Source organism: Gopherus flavomarginatus, chromosome 2 (assembly GCF_025201925.1).
Source record: "Gopherus flavomarginatus isolate rGopFla2 chromosome 2, rGopFla2.mat.asm, whole genome shotgun sequence".
Lineage (NCBI taxonomy): Eukaryota > Metazoa > Chordata > Testudines > Testudinidae > Gopherus > Gopherus flavomarginatus.
Genome location: NC_066618.1, coordinates 224,829,662 through 224,850,404, shown reverse-complemented (window position 1 = coordinate 224,850,404; position 20,743 = coordinate 224,829,662). Strand labels below are relative to the sequence as shown.

The following is a 20,743-nucleotide window of genomic DNA, read 5'->3' as shown; positions in this document are numbered from 1 at the left end:
GATTAGCCTGATCTCAATCCCAGATAAAATAATGGGATGGTTAATTCAGGACTATCAACAGAGAATTAGAGGCTAAAATATAATTAATGCTAGCCAACATGACCCCATGAAGGGTACACCTTAACACACAAAACTGTTGTGGTTTTGACAGGATTACAGATCTATTTGATAAAGATAACTGATGATACAGTATACTTGCATTTCTCCAAAGCATTTCACTCCATACCATATGACACTCATTAAAAACTTGCATTATATGGAATTAACAGAGTACACATTAGATGGACTAAAACTGGCTGACAGATCTCAAAATGTAGCTGTTAGTAGCGAGATATCAATTAATAGGGCTGTTTCTAGTAGGGTTCTTCAGGGATTGACTCTTGGTCCAATGACATTTAACAATTGTATCAATTATCTAGAGGATATAAAATCACTATCTTTATCATCTGTAAACTTTACCAGCAGAGGAGTAGTAAATAAAGAGGACGACAGGTTAACTGCCTTGTTAAATGGTCATAATCCCCCAAAATTAGTTTTAATATAGCCAAATGCAAAGCAATACATTTCGGCATCAATAATACAGGTTATACTCACAGGATGGGACTACCTTAGAAGCAATAATTCAGAGAAAGACTTAGGGGTCATCAGAGATAATCACCTCAGCAAGAGCTCTCAGAATTACACTGTGGGAAAAAGAGTTAATGCAACCCCCGGACATATAAAAGGGGGAATATCAGGTACAATGCCCTGGTACGAAGTACTGGTAAAAACACTGAGTCCAGTTCTAATATCCATGTTTCAAGAAGGATGTGGGCATACTGAAGAGAATTCAAAAGAAGGCCACAAAAATTATCCAGGGGCTGTAAAACAAGCCTTACGATGTGAAGTTTAAGGAGCTCAATTTATTCAGCTTATCAAAGGAAAGATGAGAGGTGATTTGATCACTGTGTAGCAGTACTTACAAGCTGAAAAAACACACCTAAGAGTGGGGAGCTTTCAATGTTGCTGACAAGATCCAGTGGCTCGGAGTTGAAGTTAAACAAATTTATCCTTGAAATAAGATGCAATTACCTAGCTGAGGGTAATTAAACATCAGAACAGCTCACCAAGGGAGTGGTTAGCTCACCATCATGCAATCTTTAAGATAGCTAGTCCTATCTTTGTAAACGATTGCTTTAATTGAACTCTGGGAGAAATTCTATAGGGTTTGTGTGCAGGGAGTCAGGCTGGATGTTCATGGTGGTCTCATCTGGCCTTATAATTCATGACTCTACAAGTTCCCTTCCTTCCTGGGCCCTGGGGAGAACAGAATTGCCCACTGTGCCTGAGTATGCTCGTAAAACTTGCAATTCTTCATTAAGATGACTACAGTTAAGGCTACGATTTAGTCACAAGTATTTTTAGTAAAAGTCATGGACAGGTCACGGTCAATAAACAAAAATTCACAGCCCGTGACCTGTCCATGACTTTTACTAAAAATACCCCTGACTAAAATGAGGAGAGGGCATGGTGTTCGGGGGGAGAAGGGCAAGTCACAGCCAGGGGGTGGGGGGCGCAGCAGGTGCTGGGCCGGGCTCCCTATCCAGCTCCTGGGAAGCGGTGACTGCAGCTTCCTAGCTCCAGTTGCTGCTTCCACTGTGCCCCAAGCCCCGGTTCTGCAGGTCCAATTAGATCTAAGGGAGCTGAGAGAGGGGACCCCCGCCTCAAGGTAAGCACCACCCCACACCCCAAGCCCTGACCCTCCCACACTCAAATGCCTGCTGCTGGGGGGCAAAAGGGCCCCTGAGACTGCCCCAGCAGCAGACGGTGCACCTGGCCTGCGGGCTGCCTGAGCTGCTCAGGCGGCTCCTGGTCCAGCAGCACAGGGCTGCTGCAGTGACAAATACAGAGCCTTAACTATAACCAAATCTCATCCTTCAGCTGGTCACCTGCAGGGGGCATAAAGGATTTTTTTCACCCAATGCACAATTGTCCAGATGTAAATAGGTTGCTTTGTTTGTCTCCATCTCCTCCCGGCCCACCCACCCTCCTCTGAAGCATGAGAGATTGTCCCCAGCTGGAGAGAGGACATCAGAAGGGGTGGACCAGTACTCTGAAGTTGTACAGAGAGTAGTCAGCAGTTAATTCACACCCATGAGCAACATAGTTATGCCAGTGTAAGTTTACAGTGTAGACCTGGTCTAACCAAAGTATTCGGTCTTAATATTGAGATATATGGGGAAAATGTAATGGCTTGAGATATACAGGAGCTCAGACTAGATGATTTAACAGTCTTTGCTGGCTTCAAACCCTATGAAACTATGAGTTTGGAACAATTACAGTTTTAGATTGTACATAGGATATTCAGGCCACTGTTTTATAAACAAATTTAATTAAATGATCATAAATGTTAAATGCCTAAATCTTTCCTCTCTCTCTCTCCCCCCATCCTTAACCAGGAATAGTTCTATTCAAACAGAAGTCCTTCCCAAATTCATAGCAGCAATGTCTGTATTAAGGACCAAATACTTTTTAAAATCTAGATACAATCCACCAGTACTTTGTAAGGTCTGAAGAAGCCCTTTTCTGCAGTAAGCAGCAGCAGCCACAGTATGACAGCAGCAACCGTAAGCTAAGAAGCAGTCACATCCTCACATTCCATCTAAATTGCATCAAAACAATGTAATATCCGTATGTTCAGAAGGCACTCCCATCCTAATAGCACCCACCATCTTCAGATAAAGAAACAGATCTTAAGATGGTTAAAGAAAACTTTGTTTGATTGTATTCTGTCTGACAAGAAACCACTTATCAACAGTTGTGATTATGCAGTCTATACTCCTATTGTTTTGCCTTTATGATCCCTACTTCTCTATTTTTTATCTGGATGGTCTCTGATTCTTTCATTGTTTCTGTCTGTTGCATAACTAATTTTGCAAGATTTAATTCAACTAAGGTGCAGAGGAATGATGCGTTAAAGAATTGTTTTGTAGTGGGCTACGACTGGTGAAAAATACAATCTTGTAGTATTTTAGTTTAAAATGATTGGTTAAGGTATAACTAAGTAAGACAAAAGTTTTAATTATATAAACTTGGATCCAAAAGGAAGTTATTTGAAACCTAACTCCAGGACACAGCCCAAGATTAAAGATGCCAGACGTCAACACCCTGGCAATCATACTGTGCAGAAGCTGGTGCCCTGGATGATCTAATCTTAACTGGCCACCAAGAAAAGTTTGTCTGCCTTATTGGAAGCAGTGAGCATCGTATGCGTAGTGAGCGTATTCTGTTTTGGTAACAGTTAATAGAGGTTATGGACATTACCATGTAAGGCTCTTTCACTGCTAAAAGGACCTATAAACCAGCAGAAGATTACACCCTGAGCCCTAGGAACTGGGTAAGGGCAAGTGCCTTTTGCCCTGAGCTCTAGGTACTAGGAAAAGGTAGGGGTGCCTAAATTAATTAACCAGGTTATGCCTTGATCCCATGAAAGGGTAAAGGTAGGGTGCCCTGGAGTGTGCAGGTCACAACTTAAGATCACCAGAATACCTTCAGAATTAAAAGAGACCTTTGATGTTGGGGGTGGGAAGGGAAGACGAGAGGGAAGCAAAACAAAAACTCTAGTATGGAAGTTAATCTGCATACCTTTATTTTCCCCTGGGTACCCAAAATACACACACAAGCACACAATACAGTGCATGAAGATAAAAATAGAGTACCAATGGGTTTCTGAAAAGGAATTAACTTACCAAAACTACCAACTATTAATAAAAAAATTGTTTTTCCTCAAACTCAACTGCAAGGTTCCACCTTAAGCCCTTCCCAGAATAGTCAACATTTTGTTTTCCAGATGAATGAAACTATTGCCCTTGCTCTTGGAACAGCCTCCCTGTTACTGTGCACCATCCATCCTTCCTTAGATCTTTATTTAAAATCTATTTCATTCCATCACTGATCAATTATGGTCTGACCTCCTGCATATAGAACTTCCCTAAATTAATTCCTGTTTGAACAAGAGCATCTCCTTCAGAAGAACATCCAATCTTAATTTAAAAGTTTCTAGTGATGGAGAATCTATCATCTTATGTCTAGTGAGAATTTGCCTAGCTTCAACTTCCAGCCTGTGGATTGTGTTATACCTTCCTCTGCTAGGTTGAAGAGATCACTAGTAAGGCTATGTTTATGTCACAGAGGTCACGGAATCGATGACTTCAAGAGATCTCCCTGAGATTCTCTGCTTCAGCCCCATGGGCTGCAGGACTCTGGAGCTGGCAGCCAGCATGGCCCTGGCAGGGTTTCAGCGACAGGTGAACCCCCCCCCCCCCCCACAATGTTCAGCAACAGGTAACAGACTCCTAAGGTGTCCCTCCTCAGGGTTCCATCAACAGGTGACAGCCTCGCATGGAAGGAGGGTAGGGGGCCACCTTAGGTGAGCAGCTGGGGGTGTCCCTTTTCATCTTTGGGAAATATGATCACCCTGCAGCTCCCAGCTGCCGTGGGCAGAGGGTAAACCGGCCCCGCAGCTCCCAGCCACCATGGTGGTGGGGAAAACCATGGAACCAAACATCACAGACAGGTCACAGCTTCCATGAATTTTTGTTTATTGCCCGTGACTGGTCTGTAACTTCTACTAAAAATAACCATGACAAAATCTTAGCCTTAACCATTATTAAATTTCTGTTCCCATGTACCTTCCTAAAGACTGATCAAGTCATCCCTTAACTATCTCTGTATTCAGCAGACCGTAAACAGCATGTTCACTGTAATTTTCCAATTCTTTAATCATTCTCATAGCTCTTCTCTGAACCCTTTCCAATTTACTGTAGTCAATTACTTCATTTTATCATTCATTTATTGTGAATGTCATGTCATGTTATCTATAATCATTGTATGCTAAATAGACTTAGACTGTAGAGGTATAAGATTGATTAGTAGTTAGATACCTAACACACTTATCACGTCTAAGTAAGTAGAGCTGAAATGCAAGGCCTACAGGCTGAGGCCTGTAAGATTTTGGCTTAGCAATACTAGGCCATAGGCTTAAGAAATGCTTGACAGAAGTAAGCAACCAAAGAATGACCCTATGCCACAAAATTATGGGAACAGATGTATTAATGGGTGGTTTTTCAAAAAATTAGCCACAAGATTTATTTTAGATCACAAAATGACCTAGAGGCACATTTTTCTAACATGTGCCTTAGCAGCAGGATACTGGTTGTCTGTCATTGCTAATAAGTATAAAAAGAACTATACACAACCTATGAAAAATAGCATACCTCAATATTCTTGGAGAACACAATACAAATAAGGAAAAAGAAGGTGGACACCTTCATGCACATGCATCTAGTGTTCGGTGTAGTCAGAATCACAAGATAAAAGAGGGCTTCCAAACTGGGTAAAATGAGTTCCCTGTGGGAAAAAAACTAGCAGAAACCATCCCTCTACTGATCAGTTGGCAAGGCAGTTATCAGAGCTTAAGAATATCACTAAGGATAACTATATTTGTAACTTAACAGGATTTCTATATGCTTGGGTAATCATAACCTTATCATAACTTTAATAAAATTAATAAAACAGACTAGATCTGATACTTATAAATGTATGTGTGGTCACTATCCTTGGTCTTTGTGTTTTCCTAGAGGCTCTAAATCTGAAGGAGGTAGCAGAGGTGACTTTCACTCTGTTGAGCTTGATACTGTAGCCACCAGAGTTGAACCTATGATGGTGTAATATAGCATAACTAAATTTACTTTAAATAAAATTTAAGGGTACATTACCAACCTCCTACTTTGTTGACACCAGAACTGGACACAACATCCAAACAGAAATCACACCAATGCCAATACAGAGAAAATACACTCTTTCTAGGACTACTCAATATTATCCTATTAATACATCCAAGAATTGCATTAGCCCTCTTGGCTACAACCAGAGAGAGGCTGGAAATGTGAAGAACTATATTAAAATTTCAGAAGAGACATCTATAGCTAGGGAGTTCTTTTGCATGGTTTTAGCTTCGAAGTGATGAATGATATTCTGTCCTGTATTGGAATCCACAGGAAAAAAGAAAAGAAAAGAAAATCCAATCGGGTGGTTAGTGAGCACTGCAGTTTTCTAGACCTAAACATGGCAACAGTCAGCTTCCACACAAAGGGCTAGCGAAATGTTACAAGACTTATTTATTATGATGGGGAAAAGCATTAACCTGGACTCCTATGTGGGGGGGGGGGGGGGGGGGGGGGGGTCTGTCTACTATTTGGAAGTGATCATTAAGTACCTCTGAAAGGAACATATAGCACAGCAGTTCTCAAACTGTGGGTAACAACCCCGAACTGGGTCACAATCACATTTTAATGGGGTCACCAGGCCTGACTTAGATGTGCTGGGGCTCGGGGCTGAAGCCTCACATTACAGGCACCTGGCTGGGACTGCAGCCCTTGGGCTTTGGCTTTGACCCCTTCCCCACCCAGGGCAGTAGGGCTGGAGCTTTGGCTCCCCCACTCAGGGCAGTTGGAATTAGCTAGACTCAGGCTTCGGTCCCCCCTCCTGTGGTCTTGTAGTAATTTTTGTTGCCAGAAGGGGGTCATGGTGCAATGAAGTTTGAGAACCCTTGATATAGCAGAAGCATAGTTTTCAGGCAAAATGGTGTTACACTTTGGTTATGCCAGGGGTTCACAAAATGGGGGTCAGGAGGTATTACATGGGGGGGGGCGGGTCATGAGCTGTCACCCTCCACCCCAAACACCACTTTGCCTCCAGCATTTATAATGGTGTTAAAGTGTTTTTAATTTATAAGAGGGGAGTCGCACTCAGAGACTTGTTATGTGAAAGGGGTCACCAGTAAAAAGGTTTGAGAGCCACTGGGCTATGCCGATGACATTAGTAGCAAATTAGTATAGCTGGTCAGTTGGTTTCCAATTCTGCAAATATTTCTGCATGTGCTTAACTTTAGGCTCAGACACCATTTGCCCTCCTATACATCAAACCAATAACGGTACCGAACGACGCCCACTGTGCTAGGCGCTGTACAAACGGAAGCTAACATAGCCCTGGCGCCAGATCACTGCGGGACTGACTCCAGTCTTCCCCCGCCCTCCCTCCCTCCCTCCCTCCCTCAGGGCCCGGGTACGGAGACCCCGCGCCCGCCCCACACAGCTCGCGCTCTCACTCCGGCCGTTAGTACCTTCCTACCGGGCATAGCTCCCCCGGCCCCTTACGCTGCAACAGCCGCTCCCTTGCCACGTGACAGGGAAACCCCGGAAGGGGGCGCGCGGAGCCCGAACTCCAGTCCCCGGGCTGAAGGCGGGGCCTGCGTCCTTCCTGCCACGCCCCCTGCTTTCCAGTTTGGCGCCGCGACACAGCGGCTTCTGATTGGATAGCCGTGCCGGGATGCGCGTGACGTAACAGAGGAGGCACTCGTTCGTTTTCCGTTCAGCAGTCTGCTGCGGACACCGAGGGACCGGAGAGCGGTCGTGCCTTTTACCCCCTTACCGAGTGTGCGCATGCGCAGTTTGCGCACGGTGCGCGGTGGTTGGCGTAGGGGACGGGGTGTGCGCGCCCTGCCCAGGCGGGCCGCTGGCGGAAGCTTCAGTTGCCTGCAGTGGGAAGCGGTTGGGAGCTTGTGGACCCGAAGGAGCGCGCCCCTCCGTCAAGGGAAGCTCGGGGGCGCCAGCCCTCCCCCTGCTCTGCGGGCCGGCGCTGCTCTCGGGCAGGGGCGCGGGGCCGGCTGCGCGGGGCGGCCCAGAGCCTGCACCAGCGGTGCTGTGGCAGAGGCAAAGGACGCCCCCGCGAGGCCGGGGGCGGCACATAGCGCAGGGACCGTGCCCATACCGCCCCCTACAGGCCCTTGCGCCGCGGGAGCGGCTAGAGCCCTCCGCTCTGGCGCCGGGCCTTCCGGCCGCACATTTTCGTACCGGGTTAAATAATCTGTTGGGCACCGGGATGGCAGCTCATGCCTAACCCACGGCCACGCGCCGTCAGAGCGGCTGGGGCGGTGAGCCTGACAGCAGTCACAGGAGTTGGCTTGGCCGAGTTTTATGGGAGATCTGTTTTCAAAACCAGGTTTTTGCAAAAGGAAGTGAGTCTGTGATTGTGAGGGGATCTGCCTATGTTCACACCCTACACGCTATTGTAATTTTTGTACAAGGCATCTCTTGAGAGGGATCATTTAAAAGCTCATAACTTGCAGGTCAGTAGAATCATAGATTAGGGTTGGAAGGGACCTCAGGAGATCATCTAGTCCAAGCCCCTGCTCAGAGCACAGCAACATGCATATAGTGGTGTTATAGGAGAAGCTATAAACATAAGCTGAGATCATGATAAAAATATGTTTTTCAGAAATAAAGGGCGAGTGGCCAGATCAGTTCCTCAGAAACCAAGGGCACACTGATGGCTACTACCTAGTCAGTGGCTCGTCTTTCCCAAGAAAGGAGGCAGGAGCAAAAAAACATACATCTTAATAAAGAAACAGCATGGATTCCACATAGACTCCCTGGCACCTTGCTCCCATTTGGCAATGCTTCCCAGAGGGCTATAAAAATAAGAGACAGACTACCCAAGAAACCCCTCTCTCAACCCACTCTGAGGGTATGTCTACATCTACAATTTTGCAGCGCTGGTTGTTACAGCTGTATTAGTACAGCTGTATAGGGCCAGTGCTACAGAGTGGCCACACTTACAGCAACCAGCGCTGCAAGTGGTGTTAGATGTGGCCACACTGCAGCGCTGTTGGGCGGCTTCAAGGGGGGTTCGGGGAACGCGAGAGCAAACCGGGGAAGGAGACCAGCTTCGCCACGGTTTGCTCTCGCGTTCCCCGAACCCCCCTGCAAACCTCAGGGAAGGAGACCTGCTTGCTCGGGGTTCGGGGAACGCGAGAGCAAACCGCAGGGAAGGAGACCTGCTTGCTCGGGGATTCGGGGAACGCGAGAGCAAACCGCAGGGAAGGAGACCTGCTTGCTCGGGGTTCGGGGAACGCGAGAGCAAACCGCGGCGAAGCTGGTCTCCTTCCCCGGTTTGCTCTCGCGTTCCCCGAACCCCCGAGCAAGCAGGTCTCCTTCCCTGCGGTTTGCAGGGGGGTTCGGGGAATGCGAGAGCAAACCGCGGTGAAGCTGGTCTCCTTCCCCAGTTTGCTCTCGCGTTCCCCGAACCCCCGAGCAAGCAGGTCTCCTTCCCTGCGGTTTGCAGGGGGGTTCGGGGAACGCGAGAGCAAACCGCGGCGAAGCTGGTCTCCTTCCCCGGTTTGCTCTCGCGTTCCCCGAACCGCCGTGCAAGCAGGTCTCCTTCCCTGCGGTTTGCTCTCGCGTTCCCCGAATCCCCGAGCAAGCAGGTCTCCTTCCCTGCGGTTTGCAGGGGGGTTCGGGGAACGCGAGAGCAAACCGGGGAAGGAGACCAGCTTCGCCGCGGTTTGCTCTCGCGTTCCCCGAACCCCCCTGCAAACCGCAGGGAAGGAGACCTGCTTGCTCGGGGGTTCGGGGAACGCGAGAGCAAACCGGGGAAGGAGACCAGCTTCGCCGCAGTTTGCTCTCGCGTTCCCCGAACCCCCCTGCAAACCGCAGGGAAGGAGACCTGCTTGCTTGAGGGTTCGGGGAATGCGAGAGCAAACCGGGGAAGGAGACCTGCTTGATTACCAGAGGCTTCCTCAGGTATGCTGGGATACCTGCTTATTCCACGGAGGTCAAGAAAAGCGCTGGTAAGTGTCTACACTTGATTACCAGCGCTGGATCCTCTACACCCGAGACAAAACGGGAGTACGGCCAGCGCTGCAAACAGGGAGTTGCAGCGCTGGTGATGCCCTGCAGATATGTACACCTCCTAAGTTGCAGCGCTGTAACCCCCTCACCAGCGCTGCAACTTTGTGATGTAGACAAGCCCCGAAACCTGTACCTGAAGGGACAAAGGAAATGACCATTGGACTGGGAGAGGGGTCCTGACCTAAGAAGACTGCTGAAAGCATGCAATGAGAAAACTTTGTTAACATAGTAAAGTTAGGCACCTGTTATGTTTTATCTTTATTTTTCTTTTAACCATTTCTGGTTTTATGCCTCACTACTTGTATTTAGCAACAAAGAGTCTTGGGACACCTTATAGACTAACAGGTGTATTGGAGCATAAGTTTTCATGGGTGAATACCCACTTCATTTGTCGAAGTGGGTATTCACCCACGAAAGCTTATGCTACAATACGCGTGTTAGACTATAAGGTGCCACAGGACTCTGTTGCTTTTCACAGATCCAGACTAACATGGCTACCCCTCTGATACTTGTATTTACTTAATCTGAATCTTTGTAGTTAGTAAACTTGTTTTATCTAGTCCAGTGTGTTTAAATTGAAGTGTCCGGGAAACTCCATGTGAGGTGGCAAGTTGTATGCATAGTCTTTCTTTTAAAGAACTGGCAGACCTTATATAACTTGTATTGTCCAGGAGAGGCCTAGGCACTACAGTAGCTGCTCATTAGTCTGGCTCATACTCTGGTATGTCACAGTTTTATTGAACTTTGATCAGGTTTGTTGCCATCCATTTCCTAGTGCAGAAGTGTCTATGTAACATCACACCAACCATTGTTTTAAGAACTAATGTGTTGACAGTAGAAAGGTCATGCAGAACGAATGGTCTGTCTCTTTGGAGTGATCCCACTTTAGGTTAAGGCAGGCTAATAGGATACTATTGAGGAATGCTACTACCAGAACTCTGTTTCCTGTAGAGATGGAACTTCAGTCTCTAAGAGTATGTCTACAGGGCAAGTGTGGAGTGTGATGCAGCGCATGTAGACATATATTAAAGCTAGTTTATATAAGAACAGCCATACTAGTTCAGACCAATGGTCTGTCTAGCCCAGTATCCTGTCTGCTGACAGCAGCCCAGAAACATCAAAGGGAATGAACAGAACAAGGCAGTTATCAAGTGATCCATCCCGTCTTGTCCAGGTCCAGCATCTGACACTCAGAAACTTAGTGACACCCACTCCATGGGATTGATTCCCTGACCATCTTGGTTAATAGCTATTGATGGACTGATCCTCCATTAATTTCTTTAGGCTTTTTTAAACCCAGTTATAGCTTTGACCTTCACTACATTCCCTGTCAACAAGTTCCACAAGGTCACTGTGCATTTGTGTGTTTTAAACCTGCTGTCTATTAATTTCATTGGTGAGCCCTCGTTCTTTGATTATATGAAGGAGTAAATAACAACACTTCCTTATTCACTTTCTCCCACCAGTCATGATGTTATAGACCTCTATCATCTCTCCCCCTTAATCGTCTCTTTTCCAAGCTGACCAGTTCCAGTCTTTTTAATCTCTCCTCACATGGAAGCGGTTAACAACCTTAATCATTTTTGTTGTCCCTGCCTGTACCTTTTCCATTTCTAATTTTTCTTTTAAATGGGGTTCCTAGAACTGCACCCAGTACTCAAGGTGGGGGCATTGCTGCGTTTATATAGTGGCATGATATTTATGTTTCATTATATATCCCTTTCCTAATAGTTCTTACATTGTTAGCTTTTTTGACTGCCACTACACATTGTTTTTCTGAAAACATCTGCTCGATGATTGTTAGACCTCATCATTTTATATGTATAGATAGCTCAGGTACTGATAGCAGTCAAGCGACAACAGCACAGATTATAATTATGCAGGGTGCATGCTTCTACTTGGGTGGCTGGTCAGTGTTGCCAATGCTTCAGTCCAATTGCACTCCCCAGTTGCAGTGTACACCTAGCTTAAGGCTCTGAATCCTGCCTCTTTCACAATCTCTAGCTTAATTAACAAAGTAAATATACAGGGACTAAGTATTGATTCCTATTGCCAAAAGAACACAAAATAGATACTATCACTAAACACTGACACTGCAAGTAGCTTTATAGAACGTGTTGGCTGTTAACCAAACTTTTTTGCTCCTGTGCTTTCAGAGTCCTGTCTTTAAGGCCAAAGGATGACCATGTAACTTTATAGAAAAGGAACAGTCATTTCTGTGATCAGGGACTTCAACTATGTTAGTTCCATGAGGTAAACTCCTAATGCCAGCCAACATAAACTTGAGAAAACAAGTCTATTTGGAAATATTTTTAAAGAAAACAAATAGAAGCAGCAATGAAGGCAGGAACATCTGGGTTACTTTCTTTCCTCTGCCATTGATTTTGCTGTGTTACCTTGTGGGAAAAAAAATCACAACTGCTCAGTCCCACTGTCTTCCTCTGTAAACAGGAATAATAGTTCTTCCAGTTCCTACCCCGAAAAGGTGTTGTGGTTTAATTCATTAGTGTTTGTAAAGCACTTTGAAACATTCTAATGGAGGGAACTAGTCAAGTGCAAAAGTGTATTATTAAAAAGTCTATACACAATATTTATGCTAACTGTTTAGAGATTGTAGTCATAATCTTTGGATTCTGTCCCAGGTAAATTAGGACAGCCAGTCATCTTGCCTTCTAGTTGTTTTATCTACTACAGGTCACCCTGCAATCAGCATCCTTTCAGCAGTCCCTAAAATAGCTATTGCTAATTCAAATGGATTTTGTAGGCAAGCAGATACAGTTATCCACAGCTCATATTCCCTCTCATAGGTGCTGACTCCATGGGTACTCCAGGGCTGGAGCACCCACGGAAAAAAAAAGTAGTGGGTGCTCAGGACCCAGTGGCAGCCCCACAGATCAGCTCCTCTTCCCTGCCCCCCAGCACTGCCCACCAGGCCCCACTGATCAGCTCCTACCCTCCCTCCCAGCACCTCCTGCCTACCTGATCAGCTGTTCAGCAGCATGTAGGAGGTGTAAAAAGAGGAGCAGAGGCGGGGCAGGGGTTTGGCACAGAATGGGGATCCAGTACCCCCCAGGAAACTGCAAAGTCAGCACCTCTATCCCCTCTTGATGTGTTGTTCAAAACAGTAAAATTCACAGTTCTCACACTTCTGTAATCCAGCAGGACTTCCCTTTCATATATATAAATCTGCAGATTCCCTATAACTGAGAGCATTTGTCAAAGTGATCTGCTTTGATACACAAAAAAGTATTGTTACTGCATTGTAGAGCTGCATTCAACTACATCAGCTGATACTAGACTTTAGTAAAAGGTTTTTTTCAAACAAACCATGGGAAAGGTTCTCCCCCAGCTCCATGCATAAAGGGAACCTTACACCAAGCTCTCACCCTTCTGTGCCAAAGAAACCTAGCAACAGGGGAGATCTCAGAGCCCGGACTCCAGCCAGAGCCTGAACACCTACTGCTATATTTAGCCCCATAAGCCCAAATCAATTGACCCAGGCTCTGAGATTCAGTGCCATGGGTTTTTTTTTGCAGTGTACACACAGGCAAAGAGACCCTATGTGAGTACAGAGACCATGGAGAGTTAGGGGAAGAAGGCTGCAGTATATGCAAAGAACATCACAATCACAGTGTCCCACCTCCTGTACTATAGAGATTCTTCAAAAATAAATAAGTATGAATCTGAATTCTCTTTTCTACTCGTCTCCTCCAATGGTCCCAGGGCAGTCACACCTACAGGGGACTTTTCTCCCCTACAACTGCACCCCCTATAGCAGTTTTACTTCAAGAGGGTAATCCACGCCAATGACTTCTTTGTTTGTTTTATGTACTTCATTTTGTTACATATTATAAGCAATAAAATCAAAGTAATGTCATATGTAGAACATCTGCTAAAACAAAACAAAAAAACAGAAGAGGAGAGAGTATATTAGACCTTAAGAAGAAATTAGAAAAAAATCCCACATGTTCAAAACAAAAGGCCTTGTTGCTTTTAAAGTAAATTAATGTTGCTATAGAGGAATGGAGAAGGAATGGTATGTCTGGCAGCCTCACAGAGCTCTTTAAAAAGGTTTCTAACACAGGATTTTTTTTTTTTTGCAAGTTCACTAGGAAACTCATTAAAAACAAACATTCTTAAGTTCAGTTTGGAAGGCCATCATTAATGTGATTAGCCACAATATTTTGTAGGGAAAAAAGAACCTGCTATGTTTAATTACATACACCTATCCATGCTTACCCTTGTCTAGATGGCATTTCAGGTCTGCTGTTTACCTGAATCAATAGCTTCATCATGATATGTTCAAGATCAGAGATGAGACAAAATAAAGGGCACCTGCCACTGCACAATGAAAATTATATATATTTCAAATTTTCTATTGTAACTAATATTTTTAAGGGAAACACAAATATTAAAATGTAAATTCCTGTTGGCAAAAAAAACATATCTTTAGTGGAGTTCACAGGGAATAGCAATTAATTTTCCATGATGCACTAAGTGAATAATACTTTGCAATCCATATGTAAGTAGTACAGGACTTGTGAGGAAATAACTAATTACATAAAAAATAAATGTTGAGAAGGGGGCATAAACTACTCAAACTGAACAAATTTGTCTCTGATTCAAATGTAGTTTAGGGATTCAGTTTCCCATGCTTCTAAAGTTATAGCTCTTAAATGTTTCCAATATATAAGAACTGACACTTTGTGCTGAGTACCAGACCTTTAAATAGAGTATTATAAATAATTTATATTGAAATTATTAACTTGTGATTAATTTACAACAAAAATGTATTTCATAGAGTATATTCCATACAAGATATCAAAATATTTTGAATCACTTTTAAAGGACCTGCATGTTTGGCAAAGGATTTTCTTGTCAGCTTTTGCCTTAGTAAAGATTGAGGGGTTACAAAACTCCAAATAATTTCAATGGAAGGATGTTCAGTACCCAAGGGAAAAAAAAATAATGATTAGGACTTCAGAATTTGTCCCGCAGTATTAGTAACGGTTGGATGTGAATATTTCATATGATGGATGTCCCTGAAGCAGTACATTTGTGTTGCAGTCTTTATTCTTTGAGTGATTGCACAAGTACATTCCACTCTTGTTGTGTGCTTGCCCTGAGTACAGTTGTCAGAAATTTTTCCCTCTGTGGTACCTTCTGGGGCAGTTCAAGCACCCTCTCTTGCACACCACGGTGTGTGCGTATAAAGGATAAAGCTGCCCCAATCCCCCACAGTTCCTTCTTACTGATGGTAGTTAAAAATCAGTTTGTCTTGCTTCAGCAAGTTCTCTATGTATAGTTACCTGTTGGAGTAGTTTTTAATGCTAGTTAATAGATAAGTTTTTTGTACAGTAAAAGTTTCTCAGTTCCCCAATGTTGAGATTCAATTTATTAGTACCAAGGTATGCCTCTGTCACTGCATTTCAAGCCCTGTCTTTCGTGCTGTAAACTGATGCTTCTGAGTGACCCATGCACTAGTTGTTCAAAAGTGTCTGGGTGAGTTTCACATTAGAGATCAGTGCCAGATTTGTAATTACTTCAAGCAAGGACCAGAAAAAGAGCGTGTGTCTATAAAGCAATTAAAAACCTGTGACTTGGGCACACGGGGCTCAGGCTAAACAGCCCCTTAATTTCAGTGTAGACATTCAGGCTCTGGCTGGAGTCCAGGCTCTAGGAGCCTGTGAGGTGGAAAGGTCCCAGAGCTCGGCCCAATGTCTACACTGCAGTGAAATAGCCCCTTTGTCTTGCAGGGCTAGAGCAAGTTAGCTGGCATGGGCCAGCCACAGGTGTCTAATGTAATGTAGACATATCCAGAGTGTCCAGGTTGTTTCTTTTGATGGAGGTTGCTCTGAGATTACCTTCAGAGCTTTCTTAGTCAGGAAGGGTGCCCTGCACTCTGGCTTCTGTGAGAAATGCCTGTCTGATGTTGTCTGAGTCCCAGCATCATTGTTCCTCCCCAGCACCCAGGAAGAAACAACAACACTTCAGGGAATGGCAGATCACTGGTCCCCAAGTCTGCCAAGCAAGAACACAAAGGGTCTAGAAGAGTGCATGCAAAAATCAAAGCTCTCCTCCATTCATTCATTAGCTAATATGGCACCATTGACTCCCAGTGCCTGGGCCCAAAAACTGTGGCTCAAAGTGGTGCCTTCATCATCTGCATTACTGTCTTCATCTCACACACCAGTGAAAGAGTATTCCAGAGACATATGCAGCAGCAAGGGACTTGATTTAATTGATACCAGTGTCTCTAGTGGTGCAGGAGATTGCTCCTACAATATGAGTAGAACATGGCGCCAGCCTCCTCAGTGCAGCACCCAATACCTTCTCAACTTCCCATGTCCCAGAGTTGTCATTGGTCTGTACTGTCCAGAGGAAAAACCATCAATGAATTGGTTTCTCTTAGTCTTCTCCAGACTTTCGGTACCAGTCTCCAGCACTGACAGGGATGGCCCCTCTGATCAGGAGATGGTGATTATTATTCTTCTGAATCAGAGGTTGGATATTATGTTTCCCAGCCACAGAGCTTGCCCCTCCTAGACCTTACCACCTACATCAGAATGTGCCTGCAAGAAGAAACTGAGGAGGGTTGGGGGGCAGCCTCGCCCATATACCTGCACGCAGAGACGCATGGCAGTTGAAGGTGCTCCAGCTCCCCTGAAGGGTACCACTGAAGTTTCCAACAACTGTGCTTAGGACAAGTGCAGACTAAGAGTGGAATGCAGATGTGGAACACATCTCAAAGAACAAGAATTAAAGAATAGGTTATTAGTGATTTTTTACATGCTGGGCCATTAGTAACTTTTTGGGGTTCTGAGGGAGTAATATGCAATGTTAGGTGATCAAAGGAGGAGAATTATGAAGTTTGACACCCTAAATGTCATATTAAATTTATTGTGGTGGTATGATAGCTTGAAGATATGGTAGCTGGCTCTGAAGAATTGAGACTGATTGTGGACATGGGCAATAAACAAAGTGCCAGATTTTGGTAAGCTGCATTAATATTTATACCTTCATCAGAAGAACATTTTAATATCTGCTTTTCTTTTTTAAACCATAACTAGTATTTGAATGAAGCTACATATTAATTATATGTCTTTGGAACAGCTCCACTTTCTCTATTTAAGTCATACGGCAACTGTTTCTGCAAGAGAACCGCATGCTGCTCCTGGTCTGGCCAGCAGAGGGTAGCTTTGTACAGCAGAGGACTTTCCAATGCATACCACACTAGTAGTAAAATCTAGGAATCACAGTATTACCAGGCTCTGCACATTTTGTGGTGGCTGACATTTTCATATTTGCTTTTTCCTTTGTATTCAGTGCTAGTAGTGGAGGGAGTCACATGCTTGTTGATTTTTTCGGCTGAGGTTATTGTGCACAAGGGGTCCTTGCATTCCTCCCTTGTTCCCCACCGTGTGGGCCACTCTCCCATTCCCCTTTATTTCAGGGACTCATTGCAACCCTCCCACCCCCATCATGCCAGCGCCTTTGTGTGCTGCACTCATTTCCCTCTGTACTATGATCCCCATTCCCTCTCCTGCCAGGAGAATCTCTGTGCCACCCATTATACCCTTCATGACAGGGACTCTGTGAGCATCCCATCCAACACCACACCTCCCTTCCGTCAGTGGCCCCCACAGCAGAGTCCTCCATGGCTCCACTGCCAGCAATTCCCTGTGATCCCTCCCATTTTCTTCCTGTGCCAGGATCCCCCCATTCTTCTCCCTATGCTAGGGACTCTGTGCACTCCTTCTCCACTTATGCCAGGGTCCTCCATTCTTCCCCTGCCAAGGACCACCAGAGCATGTTGTAGCAGTGGGGACAATGGCCAAGCTTCACCTCAACCAGGATCCCTTAGCTAGGCTCTAGAATGACATAAGCTGTAAATTGAGGGAGACCAAAGCAGAGAACTGCAGCTGGAAAAAAGGAGTCTGGGACTGAAGGAAAAATGACAAGCTGACCAGGACAAATAAACACCGACCCAAACAGGAGGAGAGGGACACGCTATGCCAACCACACCAGGAGAAGGATAAGCAACAGCATAAAAGAGAGGCAACATGAGCTAGGGAACCAGAGGCCTGATGAATCAGTAGGTGCGGATAACCCACAAGACAACAGTTCTGCGTGGGGCATAAGTGCTACATTGGTAGGTGTCTATCCCTCTTCCTCTCTAACCAGCTTTGGAAAAGCTTATGATTTGCACCAGGTCCCCATCAGAGAGGCTCAAATTTCAACTCCATTAGTGGTGCAAAGGGTCTTGATGCCTAAAGCCAAATGAATGGAATAGAAATTGTGAACTATGAAAAATTTAAGACAACTAAACTCCTTAAAGTTTGATGTGACCCCTGAGCTTACAGGAAAAAATTTCGGGTGGGTTCAAAAGCATCGATGTGTAACTTATATGGAGGTGACAAGCCAGATAGATTATCTTTTTCCTCATTTGGGGAGGTAAAGAGACAGTATCATAGATCAGTTGTATGAAATGTTTGGATTAGAACAATTTCATGATTTATGTTCATATGACCTGAGGTTGTGGGTGAGGGCTCAGAAGCAAGAAGACCTGTGTACTGCAAGCAGACTGGTTGATGAGTTTGTTGCTAATTAGGTTGGTTCTGAGAAAAAACAAGGCTGACTGGCCCAAGCCTGGGTCACAGGAGGTGAATATGTGGGATTCCCCAGAATTGGGGACTGGACAATGTCAAGCTAAGAAACAGGGAGTTTCAGCACCCCCAAATTAATGCACTGGTAAGGACCCCAAGATCTGAGTTATCATCACTGTCAGGGGGCTGGACACAAATGGGCTGTCTACCCAAGGCTCAGGCACTGATGCTGAGGCAGCATGTATTAACTTTATTGCAGCCTGGCCCAAGAGGGGCTCTGACACTGGCCCAGTGGTGCAGCTCAGGATTAAATAAAGACTGTGAATGGCTTGCCAACTACAAAACCAGTTTCTCCTCCCTTGGTTTTCACACCTCAACTGTGAGAAGAGGGCCTCATCCTCCCTGATTGAACTAACCTCATTATCTCTAGCCTGCTTCTTGCTTGCACATATACATACACACACATATATACACACATATACACATACACACCTGTCCCTGGAAATTTCCACTACATGCATCCGATGAAGTGGGTATTCACCCACAAAAGCTCATGCTCCAAAACGTCCGTTAGTCTATAAGGTGCCACAGTACTCTTTGCTGCTTTTACAGATCCAGACTAAAATGGCTACCCCTCGGATACAGGCTAACCATGGGAGTACAGTATAAATGCAGTATAAGTACAGTATGATGCATCTGAATTCACACCACACCCATCAGTTTATAGATCCTGCTGCATCCTTGAGCGTCAAATACAGCCAGATCCCAACAGAAATTGGAGGTGAGAATCAATGGGGAGACATTTACAGGGTGGTAGAACACCAGCACTGTTCATGCCTTAGAACCTGCATGTTGTACTGAGAACAGGTGCTGACAGGCAGGCCCCTGTGTGAAGGTTCCTGCCATGAACCCCATCATTCTGCCTGTGGGGCATGTTATTAGAGACACCGAAGAAGGTTCTGTGAGCTTGACAATGGGGATACTGGAGGATATTCCTTTTTGATGCATTTGAAAGAGTTATTGCAGGAGCTCAGCTGTAACTCCATTAGAGCCAGCCCCATGGCCAAAGGGCCTACTCACAGATATCCTTCAGCCAGATAACACAGCCAGTATTAAGCATGGCAGTGTCCAGAATTCCATGTGGAAGTGGGGGAAACCAAGGCACAGATGAAAGTACTATGAATCCAAACTCCACAGGGAGATGGGACACTCAGGCTGCTAAGGGATACTGTCAACCATACAATGCCTGCCAGGGAGTTGGAAAAGCCCAAGGTAAGTGTTAAGCCACTGCTTAGGGGAATACAAAGCAAGAAGCAGCCAAGAGGTAAGGGGAAGGTCTGTGATGGGGCTCCACTCACCACACTGACACCTCCTGCTGGCTATCTTGTATACCCTCTCCTGATGGTGCCTCAGCACTGTCACATTGCTCACATTACTCCAAGGACTGTGGCATCCTCTTAATGACACAGCCCTCTGCTCCCCACTTCCAGGGAATCTACAATCAACTGTACAGCCATTTCACCAGAGGCAAATGGGTGGGACCTGGGCCCACTCACTGTTCTGGGCCCCAGACTAGGGACTCTCTGAACCACAGTCATCTACTGCATTCCTTTGACTCGACCACCACTGCATTTCCCTGGACCACTTCCGCACAGCACCCTACTCAGTCTCAGCAGCCCATCTGGAGCTCCTTCTATACTCCATAGTCCCTAACTGCACTACTCTGTCCAAGATGCTGCAGGACACAGTCTTCTCTCTTCAAGCTCCCAGCAGAGACTGACTTTGGCCCTGCAGCTCTTTTTATGTGAGCCCACTGGGCCAGGATTGGCTGCTTCTTGCAGTCTCTTTCCTATTGGCTGCTTCCCGCACAGCTTCCCTAGGGCTCTATTAACCCCTTCCCTGCCAATGCGGGGTGAACTTCCAATCACAAGAACTCCCTCTATCTATAATTGTATTATAATCTGTGAAAATGTAAATGGATCTAAGGTAGGTGGGGGGAGGAAGTGCTGCTCTCCTCAGTGTATCATGAGCAGTGGAACTAGATTCAGAGGGCTAACATTCTCTGGAGGCACTGTTATTGATCGGACAATGGGAGAAAAGGGAACACACAAAGTTAGGCTGGAAGCAGCTCAGCCACATGGACAGAGCAGTACAAAGAGTTTAATAAAGTTTCACTTGTTCAACTTAATCTGTATTCACCCTTTATGAACAAAACATTTAGCATGTAGAGAACACAGGGACTCCACAGCCATCACACAGACTGCAAATGCAGGAGGAGCAGGGCATGTAACTTTTGGCTGTGGGAACAGTTTGAGGGTTCACCCCTACCAATGGATCTGGCCCATTCCTCTACAAGAGGCATTATGGGGTTAAGACATGCTCTGCAGGGATCCAAGCCACTTTTCATTA

At 45.4% G+C, this 20,743-nt stretch overlaps 2 protein-coding genes across 3 annotated transcripts in view; both read right to left on the bottom strand.

Annotated features, from left to right (window-relative positions):
* SPIDR (scaffold protein involved in DNA repair) overlaps positions 1-7,260 on the bottom strand; it is a 322,336-nt gene extending 315,076 nt beyond the window's left edge. For both annotated transcript variants that reach the window (XM_050941943.1, XM_050941945.1), the window contains exon 1: positions 7,163-7,260. In XM_050941943.1, the coding sequence (XP_050797900.1) occupies positions 7,163-7,177 (15 nt within the window). In that variant the 5' untranslated portion in view covers positions 7,178-7,260. The remainder of the gene's footprint in view (positions 1-7,162) is intronic.
* Positions 1-20,743, bottom strand: part of LOC127045671 (serine/arginine repetitive matrix protein 1-like) — a 190,592-nt gene that overhangs the window by 74,024 nt on the left and 95,825 nt on the right. The gene's annotated exons all lie outside the window — the stretch shown is intronic.